Source organism: Macrobrachium nipponense, chromosome 39, assembly GCF_015104395.2.
Source record: "Macrobrachium nipponense isolate FS-2020 chromosome 39, ASM1510439v2, whole genome shotgun sequence".
In the NCBI taxonomy this organism is placed as follows: Eukaryota; Metazoa; Arthropoda; class Malacostraca; order Decapoda; family Palaemonidae; genus Macrobrachium; species Macrobrachium nipponense.
The window spans coordinates 11,805,567-11,824,265 of record NC_061099.1 but is presented as its reverse complement, the minus strand read 5'-3'; the positions used below and the strand labels follow the sequence as shown (position 1 = coordinate 11,824,265).

At 43.9% G+C, this 18,699-nt stretch overlaps 1 protein-coding gene across 1 annotated transcript in view; it reads left to right on the top strand.

Annotated features, from left to right (window-relative positions):
- Positions 1-18,699, top strand: part of LOC135210120 (CCR4-NOT transcription complex subunit 11-like) — a 98,467-nt gene that overhangs the window by 2,083 nt on the left and 77,685 nt on the right. Inside the window, 4 exon segments of the mRNA XM_064242926.1 lie at positions 775-814; positions 816-876; positions 14,869-15,000; positions 15,182-15,339. Of these exon segments, the coding sequence (XP_064098996.1) occupies positions 775-814; positions 816-876; positions 14,869-15,000; positions 15,182-15,339 (391 nt within the window).

Below are 18,699 nucleotides of genomic sequence, written 5' to 3'. Positions count from 1 at the left end.
ACATGGAAAATGTTCAATCATGCTTGTGTAGAGGATTTTCCAGGGGATTGGCCAGTATGTCATGGCACTTCAATAGAGTTTGGGCAAGTTTATAGAGCAGAAATCAACTTGACGGCAGACTCATCAATGACCTGACTATCACCAAAGGCACTGAAACTTCATTCCACGCAACATTCACTCACTCTCCATCTCAGTTGTATTAAAAGCATACTAAACTATTTTAAATATCTTACAAACTGCTCTCAAAATGATGAAATCCATTTAGACACAGGTTAGCTTCCCTAAGTTGGCAGGGCCTGGCAAGGTAATTGGTATTTACTGGTTAGATCATTTTTAAAAACCAAACTTTTGCCCTGGCTACGTAGGCACAGTAAGCACTAGGCAAGGCCACAAAGCCAAGGGGATAATGTATAACATATCCTTCTAAAACACCTACTGGTAACTGAGACATGACGTTTTGTTTAATTACTATTTTGACAGTTAAATTATATTGTATATTAGTCTTAAGTCCAAAATAGAGGGTGCCTTATGCAGTAATGATTATAATTTTGTGTAATATCTCTGAGTATGACCTTTTCTTAAACAGTACTGATGAAAATTATATAAACATTTCGAACAAAATTTACTGATTGATTAAAAATTTGCTTACCAATCTCTAGAAAACACACTGTTAGTGCCATTTTGTAATTGATTGTGTCAAGTTGACCACAAAGAAGTACTCTACAGTACTAGTTATGGTAAAAGATGGCTGTTAACATTCATCTACTTATGCAGAATATTATCTGAGGAAACCTTTTTTGTTAGTTTAGCGTGCAACCTTGGAGCAGTTGGTTCAACAAATATACCAAAACTTCAATAAACAGGATTATTTTAAATGTAAGTAAATATGGTTATTTTAATGTATGTTATATGTAATACAAAAGCTTAAGAATTCTGGGCATGAAAGGATTACAGAAAGTTCCTGGGTTACGTCTATGAGAAATGTTCACAAATTACTGTATTTTCAAATCAATTTCATGATCAAATGCACTTTTTATTGTAGTGTCTTACCGAACAATTATAGAGCCGTGATTTCCACGAGCGGCAGGATACTAAATTCAAATTTAGCGCGTCGGCGTCGCCAACACTGGTGGTGCTGATGTCCATCTCCCTACCACTCTCGGGTAGTTTAACCAGGTACAACTGCCCAGGTGAATCCAATTCTTTTCCTGCCGGCGTCCGGTGAACATCGGTGGTCGGTGCGGTTTTGGGTTTTTTTGGATGACTTTGCTTCGCTTTTTTCTTGTGGATTTGATCTTCGGAATTGGTGAAGTACTCTTTTTTGGGTTCGTTGTTGTTGTTTTGCTTTTTATTTAGGCGTTGCCATGTCGGATTCTAGTCCGTCGGGATGGGGAGTTAGGTTTTGCATCTCAGGATGTAAAACTAGATATCCAAGCTAGAGTATGAGTTTCTCACACTAAATGTGTTAAGTGTAGGGGACAGGTTTGTTCAGCAGATCGAACATGTAACGAGTGTAGTGATTGGACTGATTCTCAATGGAAGTTTTTTAGTTCATACTCGGAGAAATTAGCTAAAGACAGAATTAGAAAAGCAGCGCTTAGGGAAAGTAGACTTAGCTCTGCTTCGTCTTGCGATGCATCTGTTCCTTCTGTTTCTCCTCAAATTGTTATGTCTCCTTTAACTACACCTCCTATTCCTCCTACTATCCCACTTCTCCGGCTTCCCGTGTAGTTTCTTCCGACACCATTGCCAGTCTGGAATCGAGGTTAGATCAGAAATTTTCGGTACTAGCGAATACGGTTTTGCAACTTGGTAATTCAGTTAAGACGTTTTGTTTTTGGAGAAAGCGGCTTCAGGTAAGAGTGTAGTTGAGGGTGCGTCTGTCTGTCCTGACACGTCTCCTAGACAAAGGTACTGTCCAGCTCCCCCGCACCGGGGAGAAGACATACCGGAAGTCCAAGGGAGTCGATCGGGATTTGCCCACAGACAGGCGCCTCTCTTGTTGAGCCTGTTGCGCCTCAACAGGGGCTCGGTTAAGTGTTGGAAAGGTGTTGCGGTCAGACGCCTTTCAAATGATTCAAGCGTTCGTCTCCGGTCGCACGGCGCTCTTGGCGAGATTCGCCCGTTTCGCGTCCCTTAAAGAGGCGTTCAGGCGCCGATTCTTCGCCTCCTCCAGTCAAGCGGTATAAGGAGCCTGAGAGTAGGGTTGCGCCTCGGCCGTTAGCGGCTCGTTCGTCGCCTCAATCTGTGCCTTTTTCGGCTCCATCTACTAGTAGAGATTGTGGTTTTAGCGCTGTAGCTAGCAGTTCTAAGGGTGTTTCTTTAGGCGCTTTTCGTCTGTTACGCCTGATGCCTGTTTCGCTCGCCTCGAATTTCGGCGGCTCCGAGCGAGGCGCAGTAGTTTTTCCGCCTCCTGCTGAACATTTAGCTCTTCCAAGCCTACGTTAACTGTTTTTGATTCGTCTCTGCGCCCTTGCGCAAGCAGTTAGAGAGTTAACCAACTGGATGAATGAGTCCAAGGGTGGTTCGAAACCTTCAGATCGGTTGTTAGTTCCGTCTACTTCTCGGCGGTATCGGAGAATGAAGAAGAAGTAGAGGAGGAGGATTCACATCACCTCTCGTGTTATTCACGTCTCCTTAGATTCTTCTGGTATCTTATCCAGATATTTTGAGAAAGCGGCTCCGCGCTCCCCAACTTTGCACTTGATGAGGAGGAAAACTTCAGACCCTCTCCTCCCAAAACTTGTTCTATCTAAAGCGGTTAGACATTCGTTGAAAGAGACGGAGAAATGGATGTCTATGAAAAGAGACTTAGGGAAGGCTCTTTTGCTTACCCTCCCTCTAAGTTGCTTCGTAAGAGGTATAGGTTTTATGTAACTGGGGAAGCTCCTTCTCTGGGAGTTTCTGCCTCCTCCCAGGGAGACTTCTCCAGTTTAATCGACTCCTCTAGAAGATCTGCTTTCGCCGCAGCGAAAGTTTTTCTTTACAGCGCCTGAGTTGGACCACGTTGTAAAGAATCAATTTAAACTTTTGGAAGTCTTTAGCTTCCTTGATTGGACTATTGGCGCTTTAGCGGCCAAGATCGAAGACTGTCCTTCTCTTTCTCTCAGGAGTTAGTGGAGGATTGGATTGGTGTTCTGTCCTGTGCGGACAAATCCATTAGGGATGGATGTGATGAGTTAGCTTCGCTCATCGCCTTTGGTACCCTTAAGAAAAGGCAACTTTGGTGCTCCTTTGCTTCTAAAAGGGTTACGTCCCAACAGAAGTCTGCTCTCTTGTTTGCTCCTTTTGTGAAAGATAAACCATCTTTCCAGACGATGTAGTGTTGTCAATTTCGTCTGCGCTAGATAAGAAATCTACTTCGGATTTACTGGCACAGTCTACTAAGAGACCTAAAGCTCCTGTGGAGACTGTTTCCTTCGGTTTCTCCTCCTGGCCCAAGCGCCTTTTCGAGGGAGAAAACCCAAGCGCTTCTTTCGGCCGAAATCGAATTTGCGACCTCAGTCTAAGGGCCTCGGCCAAGGTTAACAAACCTTCCAAATGAAAGCTCGGTTCTTCATGCACCAGTGGGAGCCAGGCTGGCTCTGTTTTGGAGGAATGGGAAAACAGAGGAGCAGAAAGCCTGGGTAGTGCAAGTACTCAAGTCGGCTATCGTATTCCTCTCGTTTCACCTCCCTCGCTCTCACCTGTGCCAATTCCATTCCAGGCATACTCCTCCGGGCTCAGACAAATTTCTGGCGCTAGCCGCAGAAGTGGAAGCGCTTGTTCTCAAAGAAGCGATAGAACAGATAGAAGGGGATTTCCTCCAGGCTTTTACAATCGCCTTTTTGTAGTTTCCCAAGTCATCAGGGGGCTGGAGGCCGGTTTTTGGATGTGAGCGCCCTGAACTTGCATGTCCAGGAAAAACAAAATTTCATATGGGAGACCACTCGGTCGGTTTCTGGAGTCCATCAGACAGGGGGATTGGATGGTCTCGCTGGACATGCAAGACGCTTATTTTCACATTCCGATACATCGCGAATCTCGGAAGTACCTGAGGTTCATGTTCGAAGGCAAGGTGTTTCAGTTTCGGGCGCTTTGCTTCGGACTAGCGACCGCTCCTCAAGTTTTCACCCAGGGTTCTATCCCCGATAGGAAGCTGGCACAAAACATTAGGAGTAAGAATCTCCCTCTATCTGGACGATTGGCTTCTCCGGTCGGAATCAGAGAGTCGGGTGGCATGAAGGACCTTGGACAAACTCTGGATCTTGCCAGAAAGTTAGGAATTCTGGTCAACAAACAGAAGTCCCAGTTGGTTCCATCTCAGAGCATCCTTTATTTGGGGATGATTCTGAATGCTCAAGTTTTTCGGGCTTTTCTGTCCCCGAAGAGGGTTCAAGGCTGTCTGGAGACAGTTCAGGAGTTCTTGGACAAAAAGGTAAGTTCTGCCAATCAGTGGATGAGGCTCCTGGGCAAATTGACGTCAGTGGAGAAATTTGTGACGTTGGGAAGACTGCACATGAGACCTCTGCAGTTTTTCCTGAAGAGCCTCTTGGTGCAGGAAGACACAACCAGACTCGATTACCTTTCTGTCACAGATCAAATAAAAGAGGACCTAAGGTGGTGGCTCTCTCGAGCAAGGTTGGAAGAAGGGTTAGATTTACGACCCATCCTCCCGAACCTACAGTTCTTTTCCGACGCATCGGACACAGGTTGGGGAGCCTACTGGGAAATCAACGGACTTCAGGAGCTTGGTCGGAGAAGGAGAAGAAGTTCCACATAAATGTAAAGGAACTGTAGCAATTTTCTGGGGCTCAGACAGTTTCGGAGCTTAGTAGAAGGTCGAGTAGTGGCAGTGCATTCCGACAACTCCACGGCTCTCTCGTACGTGCGGAAATAAAACAGGGGGGGACTCAGTCTTTCTCTCTGTACGAAGTAGCCAAGGATCTCCTCCTGTGGTCAAACGAAGCGAAGGTTCAGCTAGTCCCGAGATTGTTCCGGGAAAGATGAACGTCCTGGCGGACGAGTTAAAGTCGTCAACAGCAAGTGTTACCTCTGGAGTGGACTTTGGACAACAAGATTTGTCAGAAACTTTGGCGCCTTTGGGGACGACCGTCAATAGACCTGTTCGCGACATCAAGGAACAACCGTCTTCCTCTCTTTTGTTCTCCAGTCCAGATCCTCTAGCTTGGTCGGTGGACGCAATGCTGTTGGATTGTCGGGTCTGGAAGCTTATGCATTCCCTCCGTTCGGTAAATAAGAGAGGTGCTGAACAAGTTCATGTCGCACAGCAATGTAACGCTAACGTTAATCGCTCCCTTTTGGCCCAGGAAAGAGTGGTTCCCGGACCTTCTCCAGTTGTTAGTAGACTTCCCCAGACTTCTTCCTCCAGAGAAGTGGCTTCTCAAACAACCTCACTTCAAGAGGTTCCACCAAAACTTGTCCGCTCTAGCTCTGACAGGGTTCAGACTGTCCGGAATCTTGTCAGAGCGAAAGGATTTTCAAGAAGAGCTGCAGAAGCTATCGCTCGTTGTAGGAGAGAGTCTTCTAACAAACTCTATCAAGGGAAGTGGAGAATCTTCAGAGAGTGATGTAGAAGTGCTAAAGTCTCTACTTCTGCGACCTCTTTAACAGAAATAGCAGATTTTCTTCTATTTCTTAGGAACTCTAAGAAACTGGCTCCTTCGACGATCAGAGGATATAGAGCCATGCTCTCGTCGGTTTTTCGACATCGAGGTTTGGATATTTCCTCCAATTCAGATCTGTCGGACCTCATTAGGTCTTCGAAACCACTAAGCTCCCGCAAGATACAGTGGCTTGGAACTTAGATGTGGTGCTTAAGTCCTCATGGGGGCCACTGTTTGAGCCTTTGAAGTCGGCTTCAATCTCAGGAACTGACTAAGAAGGCACTCTTTCTTATTGCACTAGCTTCTGCTAAGCGTGTAGCGAATTGCACGCTATAGACAAAAGAGTCGGTTTTTCTCTCAAGGCAATGCTGTATTTTCGGTATCTTTGACCTTTCTAGCCAAAAAATGAGAATCCTTCTAATCCTGGCCGAGGAGTTTTGTGGTAAGGAACTTATCTGATTTGGTTGGACATGAGGAGGAAGAAAGGCTCTTATGTCCAGTCAGGGCTATTAAGCAGTATCTGTTTGCCACTAAGGGTATTAGAGGACAATCTTCTAAGCTCTGGACCTCGGTTCAAAATCCCTCTCGTCCTCTTTCTAAGAATGCTATATCGTTCTTTATTAGAGAGCTTATCAGGGAAGCTCACTCGCAGTCCGAGAACGGACAATCTTTCCGTTCTGAGAGTTAAAGCTCACGAGGTTAGAGCAGTGGCAACTTCTTTAGCATTCAGAAAGAATTTATCTTTAGCTTCGATTCTTCAGAGCACGTTCTGGAGATCGAATTCGGTTTTTGAGAGTCATTATCTCAAAGAGATAGAAACGGTTTTCGAGAATGTAAAACGTTAGGTCCGGTGGCGGTTTCTGGCATGGTGTTGGGAGAAACGGCACAGGGGTCGTCACCTCTATGCTAACTTTTCACCTTGAATAGGTTGTCGAGTTCAGGGAAGCTGGGGTATGAGTACCTGGGATACTCACCGTCTGTTAGGTCAGATTTACAATGGTTGGGTATATATGTTTTTAAATGGTGTTGGTGACAAATGTTTTGTATGATTGAATTTGTGGTGCTTAGCCCAGGGCAAGGGCAATCTTTGTTGTTACTATCCTCCGTCAGTCAGCCTTGACTCGCTTGAACTACGGAAGGATTCCACTCCTGTAGAGGCTAACTTTGGTCAAATTCCAATTCCTCTACAATAGTAAGAAGAGCACCGACCAGAGGCAAGTAACAGTCTGCTGTAGCTCTCTTACAAGGTAAGGTACAACAGACACCTTGAGTGTTTACTGGTATTGCAATAAATGTAACCATTTAAAAATACTAGTGGTCCACTGAATCCCACCTTCCCATAAATGTGTAATCAGCTCTATAATTGTTCGGTAAGACACTACATAAAAACTGAAATTTTCATTATTAAAATGAAGTTTATTGTATACTTACGAACAATTATGATTATACCCACCCTCCTCCCCTTAGGTGGACGGACGGGCAGAAAGAATTGGATTCACCTGGGCAGTTGTACCTGGTTCTCCCGCGAGTGGAGGGAGATGACGTCATCACCACCAGTGTTGGCGACGCCGACGCGCTAAATTTGAATTTAGTATCCTGCCGCTCGTGGAAATCACGGCTCTATAATTGTTCGGTAAGTATACAATAAAACTTCATTTTAATAATGAAAATTCATTTCACATACAATCAACTTACCTGTCAGATATATACATAGCTAAGACTCCGTCGTCCCCGACAGAAATTCAAATTTCGCGCCACTCGCCTACAGTTAGGTCAGGTGATCTACGGCCTGCCCTGGGCGGCAGGACTAGGAACCATCCCCGTTTTCTATCATATTTTCTCTGTCGCCGGTGGTATCAACATTGTTGCTATTACCTCCTGACTTAGATTCATATTTCATCCTTTGATCATCGTTTCTCGGCTTTTTGGGTGACGTATCTGGATCGTGTTTTGGCATTCGCTACTGTGGACTGTTTTTTGAATTGCTTTTTTTGGATTTTTCTCAGTATGTCTGATTCAAATGTGAGTGTGAGAATGTGTGAATGTAGGCTGCAGTGAGGAATACCGAAAGCTTCGGTTGATCCTCACACTGTATGCCGTAAATGTAGGGGGTTTCAGTGTTCTGCTAATAATACTTGTAAGGAATGCGAGGGATTAAATGCAGAAGAGTGGAAGACTTTGACTTCTTATTTGAAGAAGTTAGAGAGGGATAGGGTTAGACGTCTGAAAGGTGTGAGTTCAAGGCCTATTGAGCCTTTTACTGATAATTCTAATCCTACTGATTTAGATTCTCCCATGTATCTCATTCTCAAAGTGTACTTTCGAATCGGCTCGGAAATCGCCAATCTGGAAAGCTACGATTAGAGACATGAAGTCCAAGATGGCGGACTTGCCAGGTAAGGCTAGTGAAAGTGAGCCATTACAGTAAGTGAGTTCTCCCAGTGTTGTGGAGGGGGCGTTTGATCGTCCCTGCGACGCTCCCCAGGCCTAGACCTCTTTCCAAGCTCCCATGCCCAGAGGAGAAGGAAGTCGAAAGCCTTAGGAGGTCGTGGGGAATCCCCAACGGTCAGACGTCCCTTCAGCTAGCTCTGCTTCGGGGCAGGCTGCTCAAGGGCGCTATAGGAAAAAGCGTCCTTCGTGAGTGTTTCTCGTCCTCTCCCTCCCTCACCTAAACGAGGGTGGAAGGAGTCGAAACTTGTCGAGACCTCTGAATTGCGTCATATGAAAGAAACCCGAAATAGATTCGAGCCAGAAGCGTTTCTCAGATGACGCTCCCTCTTCTATTAAGAAGGCGAAGGTGGCGTTCAGCGTCACCTGACGAGTACGCAGAAGTACCCTTTCCTACTTCTCCCCGAGTGATGACGAAAGGCCGTCATGCAGTGGATGTGGAGAAGCGTCAAGGAGAATAATTATGGCAGTTCAAGAGCAAACTGTCCTCTCTAGTGGGAGTTTTAGCGCCTCGTAGGAAGGACGTGGCGCTTCCAATCAAGAAGTCTCGTCCTCTCTCCCCTGCTAAACGAGAAGCGTCATGCAGACGTGAAACTTCTAAACATCTTACAGAAGCTTCGGGTTCGAGAGCGAGAACGGTTGCTTACGAAAGTTTCGTAACGCCAGAGAGACGTAAGACGTCTTTTAGACATGAAGCGTCATTGAAAACTGTTGGTAGACGTGACGCTCCGACCAATATTTTGACGCCAAGTAGGACGCCTTTTGGAGAGCGGAGCGTCTTCCAGGCGCGAGGCATCATCAAGACGTCAGCAGCCAAGTAAGCGAGAGACGTCAGCCCAGACGCTTGGCGAACGGGAAGCGTCATCCAAGCGGGAAGCGTCTTCTAATTATCAAGAGAAGCCTGAGCTTGTGGCGCCTTCCAAGGCTATTTAAGCGGGAAAGAGGAAAGATTATCATTCCCTTAGCCCACTCTCCTATTAGGAGTTTGTCTCCTCCAGAAGAGGAACGTACGGAAAGGGGAGCGTAGACTCATTTAGATCCCGCCCGAATTGGAAGAAAACTCGGATGATGAATATCAGGGAGAGAAGGACTGTCGAACTATAAGGTTTTGACTGCCTTGCTTCTTGAGGAGTATGGAGACGAGTTTGCATCCTTCCGCTCCTCCTTCTCCGCGCGCTCTCTTTCGAGTGCTAAGACGAAGAAGCCTTCGTCTTTTCTCAAAATGAAGCCCACCATTCTATGAAGAGGGCCTTACAATCCTTAGGACTCATGGATGAAGTCTAAGAAGACTTAGTGAGAACAGTCTTCTGCATGCCTCCAGCGAGATTAGCTGGTTAAAAGAGGCATTTGGTATCAGACGGGAGAGAACTATGGGTATTGCTCTCCCGTCTACGTCGGAAGCAGACTTTTCGACCTTAGTTGACGCTTCACGTCGACAAGGTCTCAATTCGGCACGAATTACGTGGGGAAATTTCTGAACTGGACCATCTCCTCAAGGGACTCTTTCATGTATTGGAAGTTTTCAACTCCTTAGATTGGTCCCTTGGGGTGATGTCCAAGAAAGCCCATGATTCGGAAGGAATCGAAACCTGAAGCCTGTTTATGCATATTGTCTTGTATAGACAAAGCGGTACAGGATGGCTCTTTTGAAATCTCCTCATTGTTTGGAGCAGGTCTTCTAAAAAAGAAGAGGACTGTATATGGGGCCTTCTTAACCAAGGCAGTCTCACACGCTCAGAGGGCAGCGCTACTGTATTCGCCTTTGTCTGACTTTTTGTTCCCTTCTCAGTTAGTGAAGGACATTGCTCATTCTTTAACTGAGAAGGCGACTCAGGATCTTCTGACGCAGTCAGCAAGGAAGAAGAAGCCTGCTTCTGCATCTGACAAGAAAGGACCTAGTACATCAGTTCAGCCCTTTCGAGGTGGGTCCGACCTCCAGACCTCCCGCAAGAAGAAGGCTCCGGAGAGAGAGGTAGGTCTGCCTTTCTTTGTCCCTTTAAAAAGGGAAAAATGAAGCTTCTCTCCTCCAAGCACCAGTAGGTGCCAGGCTCCTGGGATTTGTGGAGGCCTGGACACTGATAAACGCAGACGCGTCTTCATTGGCTATCATAAGGAAGGGATATCGTATCCCTTTCCTGAACACTCCTCCCCTAACGTCAATACCAAGGGAACTATCAGCCAAGTACAAGGATCCTGTGCTGAGGGATACTCTTCGATCGATGGTAGAACAAATGTGGGACAAGAGAGCGATAGAACTAGTACTGGATCAAAACTCCCCGGGGTTTTTACATCGCCTTTTTCTGGTTGCGAAAGCCTCGGGAGGCTGGAGACCAGTACTGGACGTCAGCTCTCTGAACAAATTTGTCAGAAGGAGAAGTTCTCCATGGAGACTTCTGCTTCAGTCCTAGCGTCATTACGACAAGGAGATTGGATGGTGTCTCTAGATCTCCAGGACGCCTACTTTCACGTTCCGATCCACCCTTCATCGAAGAAGTACCTCCGTTTCATGACGGGGGGAAGGATCTTTCAGTTCAGAGCCTTGTGTTTCGGCCTGTCCACAGCTCCTCAGGTCTTCACAAGCTGATGAAGAATGTGGCGAGGTTTTCTTCACCTCAAAGGAGTAAACATCTCTCTGTATCTGGACGACTGGCTCATCAGGGCCAGATCAGAGAGACAGTGCTTGGAGGACCTAAAGTTAACTCTAGATTTGATCAAAGCGTTGGGATTGCTCGTGAACCTCGAGAAGTCTCAGCTGACCCCAGACAGGACCTAGTCTATCTGGGGATTCGGATGGATTCTCGGGGTTTTCGAGTATTTCCTTCGCAAGAGAGAATCGCAAAAGGTTTGCGGATAGTCTCTCTCTTCTTAGGGAAGGAACATACGTCGCGAGGGAATGGTTGAGCCTTCTAGGGACCCTTTCCTCGCTCGAACAGTTCTTCCCACTAGAAGACTTCATTTACGTCCGCTTCAATTCTTCCTCAAGAAGTCTTGGAGCTGGAAAACCGGACAACTTTCGGACGTTTTTCCCATTCCAGTGGAGATAAATTGCACCTGGAGTGGTGGTGGCCCCCTCTGGAAGAGAACAAAGGGATCTCTCTAAAAACACAGAACCCAGACCTAGTGTTGTACTCCGACGCGTCGGAGAAAGGTTGGGGAGCGACATTAGGCTCAGAAGAGGTGTCAGGCACCTGGGAACCAGCGCAGGTGACTTGGCACATAAACTGCAAAGAGCTCTTCGCCGTGCATCTGGCTTTGAAGAGTCTAGAACCTCTGGTGTCAAACAAAGTAGTGCAAGTAAACGTGGACAACACCACCGCACTTGCCTACATTCGAAAACGGGAGGGACTCACTCCTCGTTCCTTTACGAACTGACGAGAGACCTATTGCTTTGGGACGTCTCACAGGAACATCTTCTGACAAGGTTCGTACAGGGAGTAAAGAATGTGAGGGCGGACAGACTCAGCAGGAGGAACCAGGTCCTTCATACAGAGTGGACCCTACACGAGGAAGTGTGTCTAGATCTCTGGTCGCTGTGGGGGACACCTCATGTGGATCTCTTCGCCACGTTCATTTCCAAAACCAAAAGGCTGCCAGTCTTTGCTCGGTCGTGGAAGATCCAAGAGCACTTATGGTAGACGCCTTCCTGTTAAATTGGTCTCGAGTAGACGTATATGCTTTTCCCCCACCATTCAAAATCCTGGGATTAGTAATGAAAAGTTGTGGCGTCAAAGGAGACGAGGATGACGTTAATAGCCCCCTTTTGGCCGACCCAAGATTGGTTCACGGAGGTGGTAGAGTGGATCGTAGACTTTCCAAGATCCCTACCAAGAAGGACGGATCTTCTCAGACAACCACACTTCAAGAGGTACCATCAAAAACCTCCCCGCTCTCGCTCTGACTGCCTTTCGACTATCGAAAGACTTGTCAGAGCGAGAGGCTTTTCTCGCGAAGTGGCAAGCGGCGATAGCGAGAGCACGCAGAACCTCCACTACGAAAGTATACCAAATCGAAGTGGGAGGTTTTTAGAAGTTTTTTGGTGTGTAGATCCAAGAAGTTGTCCTCCTCCACTACCTCTATAGCGGAAATTGCTGATTTCCTGCTATTCCTGAGAGAAAAATCTCATCTAGCTGTATCCACAATAAAGGGATACAGAAGTATGCTCTCTGCTGTCTTCAGGAATAGAGGATTAGATCTGGGCAGATAATAAAGATCTCCACGATCTCATAAGGTCATTTGAAGGATTCAAAGTCCGAAGGAAAACCGGTACCTCCGAACTGGAACCTAGACGATAGTCCTCAAGTTTGTTCTTTCATCTGAAAGATTCGAACCTCCTCATCTGGCATCGTTTAGAGACATCACCAGAAAAATGCCTATTCCTATTATCTTTAGCTACGGCAAAGAGAATTAGTGAATTACATGCTCTGCAGGATAAAGTAGGATTCAAGGGAGACTCAGCTATTTGCTCGTTTAAGACCCTGTTTTTAGCTAAAAAAAACGAGATCCCACGAATGCCCTGGCCTAAGTCATTCGAAGTCAAAGGCATATCGAGTCTCGTAGGCAGAGAAGCAGAGAGGTCTCTATGCCCTGTAAGAGCTCTGAAGTTCTACCTTCAGAGAAAGCATCAGATGGGAGGCTCTAGACAAGGTCTTTGGTGCGCGGTAAAAGAGACCCCACAAGACTGATGTCCAAGAATGCGCTGGCATTCTTTGTGAGAAACGTCATTACAGACGCTCATAAGGTCTGTCCTGACGAACAGTTACAACTGTTGAGAGTTAAAGCTCATGAAGTGAGAGCTGTAGCGACGTCTCTCTCGTTTCATAAGAATATGTCCGCTTAAAACATCATAGATACGACATTTTGGAGATGCAACTCAGTATTTGCATCTCATTACTTGAAAGACGTTTCGTGTGACATAGAGAAGTGTTTTTCTCTAGGTCCTTTCGTATCGGCGGATACGATTCCTGGGTACGGGAGCCGACACCAATCCTTAAATGTATATACTTTTTCTTCTTCTTTTTGGATATGGTCTGGAGTCTCTTCGAACAATGGAGGACTTGGTTTAGCACGGCGGCCGTCTATGTTGTTCAGTAGAGAATCTTGTCATGTCTAATTAGATGAGGTATAATTTTTTTTTTTTTTTTTTTGAAATTATGTATGTGTGCGTAGTGGTTTTGAGTTACGGTTGTTGTGACGAGTTTCGGGGATAACTCGAACAATCCTTAGTTCTAACATATGGTTAGGATCAGGTGGTCGGGATTGGTTGTGTGCTCCTTCATAAGGTGTATTGTCATATAAGATCAGCACCCATTGACAAAGTCCTTTTAAGGCTCTGCCGAGTAAGCGGATAAGACCCCATCGGCAGACCCACAAGAACTCTTGGCCATAGATCATATATCTCGCTAAAGTTTCTTGAGGTGATGCAGACTACTGGGCAAACACCCACGAAGTCTACCACCTATCAGGTAGGAACAAAGGTTTTATTTATACCTACAACATATGTTGTTTACCTGTCTATTCCATATAGTAGCTGTCTCTTACCCTCCACCGAAGGGTGCCAATCAGCTATGTATATATCTGACAGGTAAGTTGATTGTATGAAAATGATATTGTTATGATACAATAAAGTTTCATACATACTTACCTGGCAGATATATACAATTAAAGGCCCACCCAGCCTCCCCGCAGGAGACAGGTGGAAGAGAGAAAATATGATAGAAAACGGGGATGGTTCCTAGTCCTGCCGCCCAGGGCAGGCCGGTAGATCACCTGACCTACCTGTAGCGAGTGGCGCGAAATTTGAATTTCTGTCGGGGACGACGGAGTCTTAGCTATGTATATATCTGCCAGGTAAGTATGTATTGAAACTTTATTGTATCATAACAATATCATTTTTGTGATAAAACTATTAAAAAAAACAGATAGAATTTAGCCCTTTCAGTGGGTTTTTTTCTTGAGTTTGAATCAACAAAATAGGCATTTTTAAGTTTTTTGTTTTAAGGGTTTTAAGTATTCGCGGATTCTATCTATTCGTGAGGGGGTCTGGAACACATCCCCATGAATACGGGAGGTCAACTGTATTGCCCCTTTATCATTTTCCAACTGTGATAGTTCAGTATTACAGTACAGTATTTGGATGCAGTCTTTATGCTCCTGTGATTATTGTGGTCTATTACAGTTCATACTGAAGAACAAACTATGTACTGCATGATTTACTGTTTTTTTTAGCTTTCAAGTAACGATCTCATAACTTTAAAACTTTTTTGTCGTTCAATATAAGTGGATAGCTTCTTGGGTAGATCACTACAGTTTTTATTTCCAGGCATTATTTTTACGGTAAAAGTGTTAATATCTTTTATGTACAGGCAGTCCCCAGGTTACGACGGGGGTTCCGTTCTTGAGACGCGTTGTAAGCCGAAAATCGTCGTAAGCCGGAACATCATAAAAAATCCTAAGAAAACCTCACTTTTAATGTTTGGGTGCATTAAAAACTATGTAAACTGCATACTTAATGCATTTTTCATCAAAAGAACCTTCAAATATTGATTATTTTGCATTTTTGGAGTCATATTTCTTCTGCCAGATCAGCATTGTAGGCGTCATAACCCTGGAACATACATTGTAAACCTGGAAATAATTACTGATAAATATAATTGAAAAGCGTTGTAACCTCGGAACGCCATAAGCCGAACCAGTTGTAACCCGGGGACTGCCTGTATTGGCATTTGAAATTTGCCAAAAAATGTCTGTATATTGAACAGCACCTCCAGTTTGCTTAAGGGGAAAAAGTTACGTGATTAATCTTTACATTTTGCAGTGGGAAGTGCTTTGGTGTTTCTTCTTCAACAACCAGACCTTTTACCAAGTCCAACTCAACGTTTGTCAGCTATTACTATTCTTCATGAATTGTACAGAGGAGAACCACCACCTAGCAATCCATTTTTACCATGTTTTGTCATCTACTGGTAATTATCATTTACTTTTCTCACTTTATCCAGTTGTAAAACCTTCTCTCTGAGTTCATTGCTGTCACTAAAATTATGAGAATGCAAAATGCAGTATTAATTTGGAATATTGCAATCTCCTGTTCAATACTATCATCCTTTTTTATTTGTTCATTATTATGAAAGTCTGGTTGATTATTCTCCTTTTTTGTATAGACCACCCTCCAGAGATGATAGCAAAAGGAATTGGGAAAAAATTAGAATTTGCTGGTCAGCTGCCCAGAATCAGTCCATCAGAAACCGTATTTTTATCAACCCTCATCACAGACAAAAGTGGCAAGGAGGTAAGTTTTTGTGATTATCATTTGACTCTAGTAAAATGTTTTATGGTAATCCTGTATAGTACAGTGATATCTCGACATACAAAATTAATCCGTTCCGAGGGGGCCTTGCCTTTCGTAAAACCTGAGCTTTTCGTATCTTGAACCGCATTTTACATGTTAAATTGCCAATAATTCGTTCCAGTCCCTACAAAAACACCCCAGTAAATTTTATAATAAAGCTAAATTGACCAATAAACAATGAAATAACAACAATTTGGACCATTCAATACCTAACTTAATACGCACTACTAATATGTACTACATAGTACAGGGGTACCATTGACATACGAAAAGGCTCAACTTACGAAAAAACTCGAGATAAAAAACAAAAGCAAATACGAAAAATTTTACAGCTCTACATACGAAAAGTTTTCAAGATACGAAAGGTTGTTGCTGTAAAGTCCCGAGATTTGCCCGGACCACCTAGAACAATTTTAAAACTCCCATGCTGCCAACTGAGTAAACTCGCCACCATCCTCCCGCTCTCCCACCCATTGGTTCCTGATGCTAGTCACCCCACCCATAAGTTTCCTGCTCTCCTATTGGTCAGCATCTACCCCTTGTGCTTTAAGTATTCTGTTGGTAAAAGGATGCTGTAAATTGAAAAACTTATTCATGCAATACATTTAATAAAAAAAAAAAAAAAACATTATTAGGTAAAGATAGAATGAAGAATAGAATGAATGGTTATTATACTGTTTGGTAGTTTCAGTAGTTGAAGAGAGATAATGAAAATTTATGGCTTAACTGTGCAAAGTGATTGCTTGGCGATCGTTCAATACTTGTAAGTGCTGGATGTAAACAGAAGTTTGGAAGCTTTTTTTTGTTTGTTTATTATAGTTAATGGTTACTTAATAATTATTTGAAATGAGTACATGCAATACATTTAATAAAAAAATTGTGAATTAGATATCATAAAATATAAAATACAATCAGACTGCCAACAAATACGTATTTTTTTAGAATTCTTCTTTCGTTTTATTATTACGTTACGTATACATATGTTTCATTATAGCTGTCAGTAACTGGTATCTTCATTAGGTAAAGATAGAATAAAGAATAGAAATGAATGGTTATTATACTGTTTGGTAGTTTCATTAGTTGAAGAGAGATACTAATGAAAATTTATGGCTTACTGTGTGCTAGGAAAAATGATTGCTTGGCGTTCGTTCGACACTCATAAGACGGGTAAGAGCTGAATGTAAACAATTGATTGGAAGGTTTTTTTTTGTTTGTTTGTGTATTATAGTTAATGATTAATTAATAATTATTTGAAATGAGTACATACTGATTATTTATACATTTTATTGGCATATTCTAAGCTTTTAGCTTCTTAGGTTTAGATGTCAGAATCATAGACTAGGCTACAGTAGCAACCGCTAACATAGGCTAGGCTTATTGCTAAGGGACATATGCTAAAGTCCTAATATATGCAGTAAAAATGGGGTTGAACATTACATGCAGTTGAATATTACTCAAGTATGTACAGTATTTTGCCTTTTTGGACGTCATATTTCTTCCGTCAGATCGCGTCGTAACCCTAGAACATGTGTTTTAGGCCTGGAAATATAATTTACTGGGTGTTTTTGGAGGGCTTCGAACGGATTAGCCATTTACATGTAAAATGTGGTCCAAGATACGAAAACTTCATGATATGAAGGCCGCCTCGGAACGGATTAATTTCGTATCTCGAGGTACTACTGTACCTGTAAATAAAGAAATACTGTACGTACATACGTACGTATGTAGTAAAATATGGAACCTTACCTTTCGAGTGAGGCTATCTCCGAAAGTGGCGACAGAGGTGGAGGACAAACGGCAGAAAATTTGTTACGTAGTACGTATACTTAACTTTACGAAACACATTAAAAATGTCAGGAAACATAGACTAAACTTTACGAAACACATTAACAAAACCATAACTCTTAACTTTACAAAAAACTTAAAATTAAATTTTTTTTGTTGTCTTTTATTTTTACATTCTTTTTTTTTTTTTCTTTTTTATACTTTACGTTTTTACAAAATTTAAATTTCTTCACCACTTTCAACTTTGTTTTTTCGTAGTATCTATTGGATCTACCTTTTTGCTTACTCCTACTAAAGGCCTCTTTAAACAATAAACTATCCAAGGATGATTGCTTCTGCCTACTTTTCACAATGTTCCCTGAAACGACTCCGGCAAACGTCATCGAACTGAGTAAGCATATGACCTGTGTAAACCTTTTCGGGGTGTCCCTTTTGTACAAATGATTGCACTTATGTCATAGGGTCCTTCCTCCTCCTCCTCGCCGCTGCTAGAGAACTCTTCTTGAATGACGTTATGTTGCATGGCCTCCAACTCCTTCAGGTCATCCGTTGTAAGCTCCTCTTGGTGCTCCTCGAGGAGGTCATTGATGTTGTCCTTGTTGATGACCAGCCCCATGGACTTGCCGAGTGCAACGATCTCGTCAAGATCTGGTTGCGAAACAGTTTCAGGATTGTCAACTGTTTCTGAATCTGCACCAGCTTCGCCCACGTCGAATCCCTCGAATTCTCGGGCGGATACGGCATCAGGCTAGTTTCCTTCACGAAGAATTCAAGGTTTGCCTCGAAACCTCCTGCCAAACTTGATCGATGAGTCGGATGCATATGACAATATCGAAATGCTCCTTCCAAAATTCACGCAAGGTGAGGTTTGTGGTCTCGGTGATGTCGAAACATCTCTTGAAAAGATGTTTCGTTTACAGCTTCTTGAAGTTCGATCATCACTTGCTGGTCCAATGGGGGCTGGAGGAGAGGGTGGTGTTAGGCAGAAGATAAGAACCTTGATAAAAGAATACTCCGCTAGGATATCTTCCTCGAGGCCAAGGAGGGTGAGCAGGGTGCCATTGTCCAACACTCAGCAGACATTTCACGAGGAGGCGCTTCTCTTCCAAGAATTTCTTCTCTGTCGGGCCAAAGCACAGATTTACCCACTCAGTGAACAAAAGTCTCGTTACCCAGGCTTTCGCATTAGCCCTCTACATCACTGGAAGCTTCTCCTTTAGCACTTTGTGGGCCTTGAAGGCTCGAGGAGTCTCTGAATGATAGACAAGTAGGTGCTTCACCTTGCAATCCCCACCGGCGTACGAACAAAGTGCGAGCGTAAGCCTGTCTTTCATAGGCTTATGCCTGGGTAGCTTCTTCTCTTCCTCCGCGATGTACGTCTGACGAGGCATTTTTTTCTAAAAAAGGCAAGTCTCATCACAGTTGAAGACTTGCTGAGAACTGTAGCCTTCGTTGATTGTCCTTTTGTCGAACGTCCTAATAAAGGCTTTGGCCGCTTTTGTGTCCGAGCTGGCC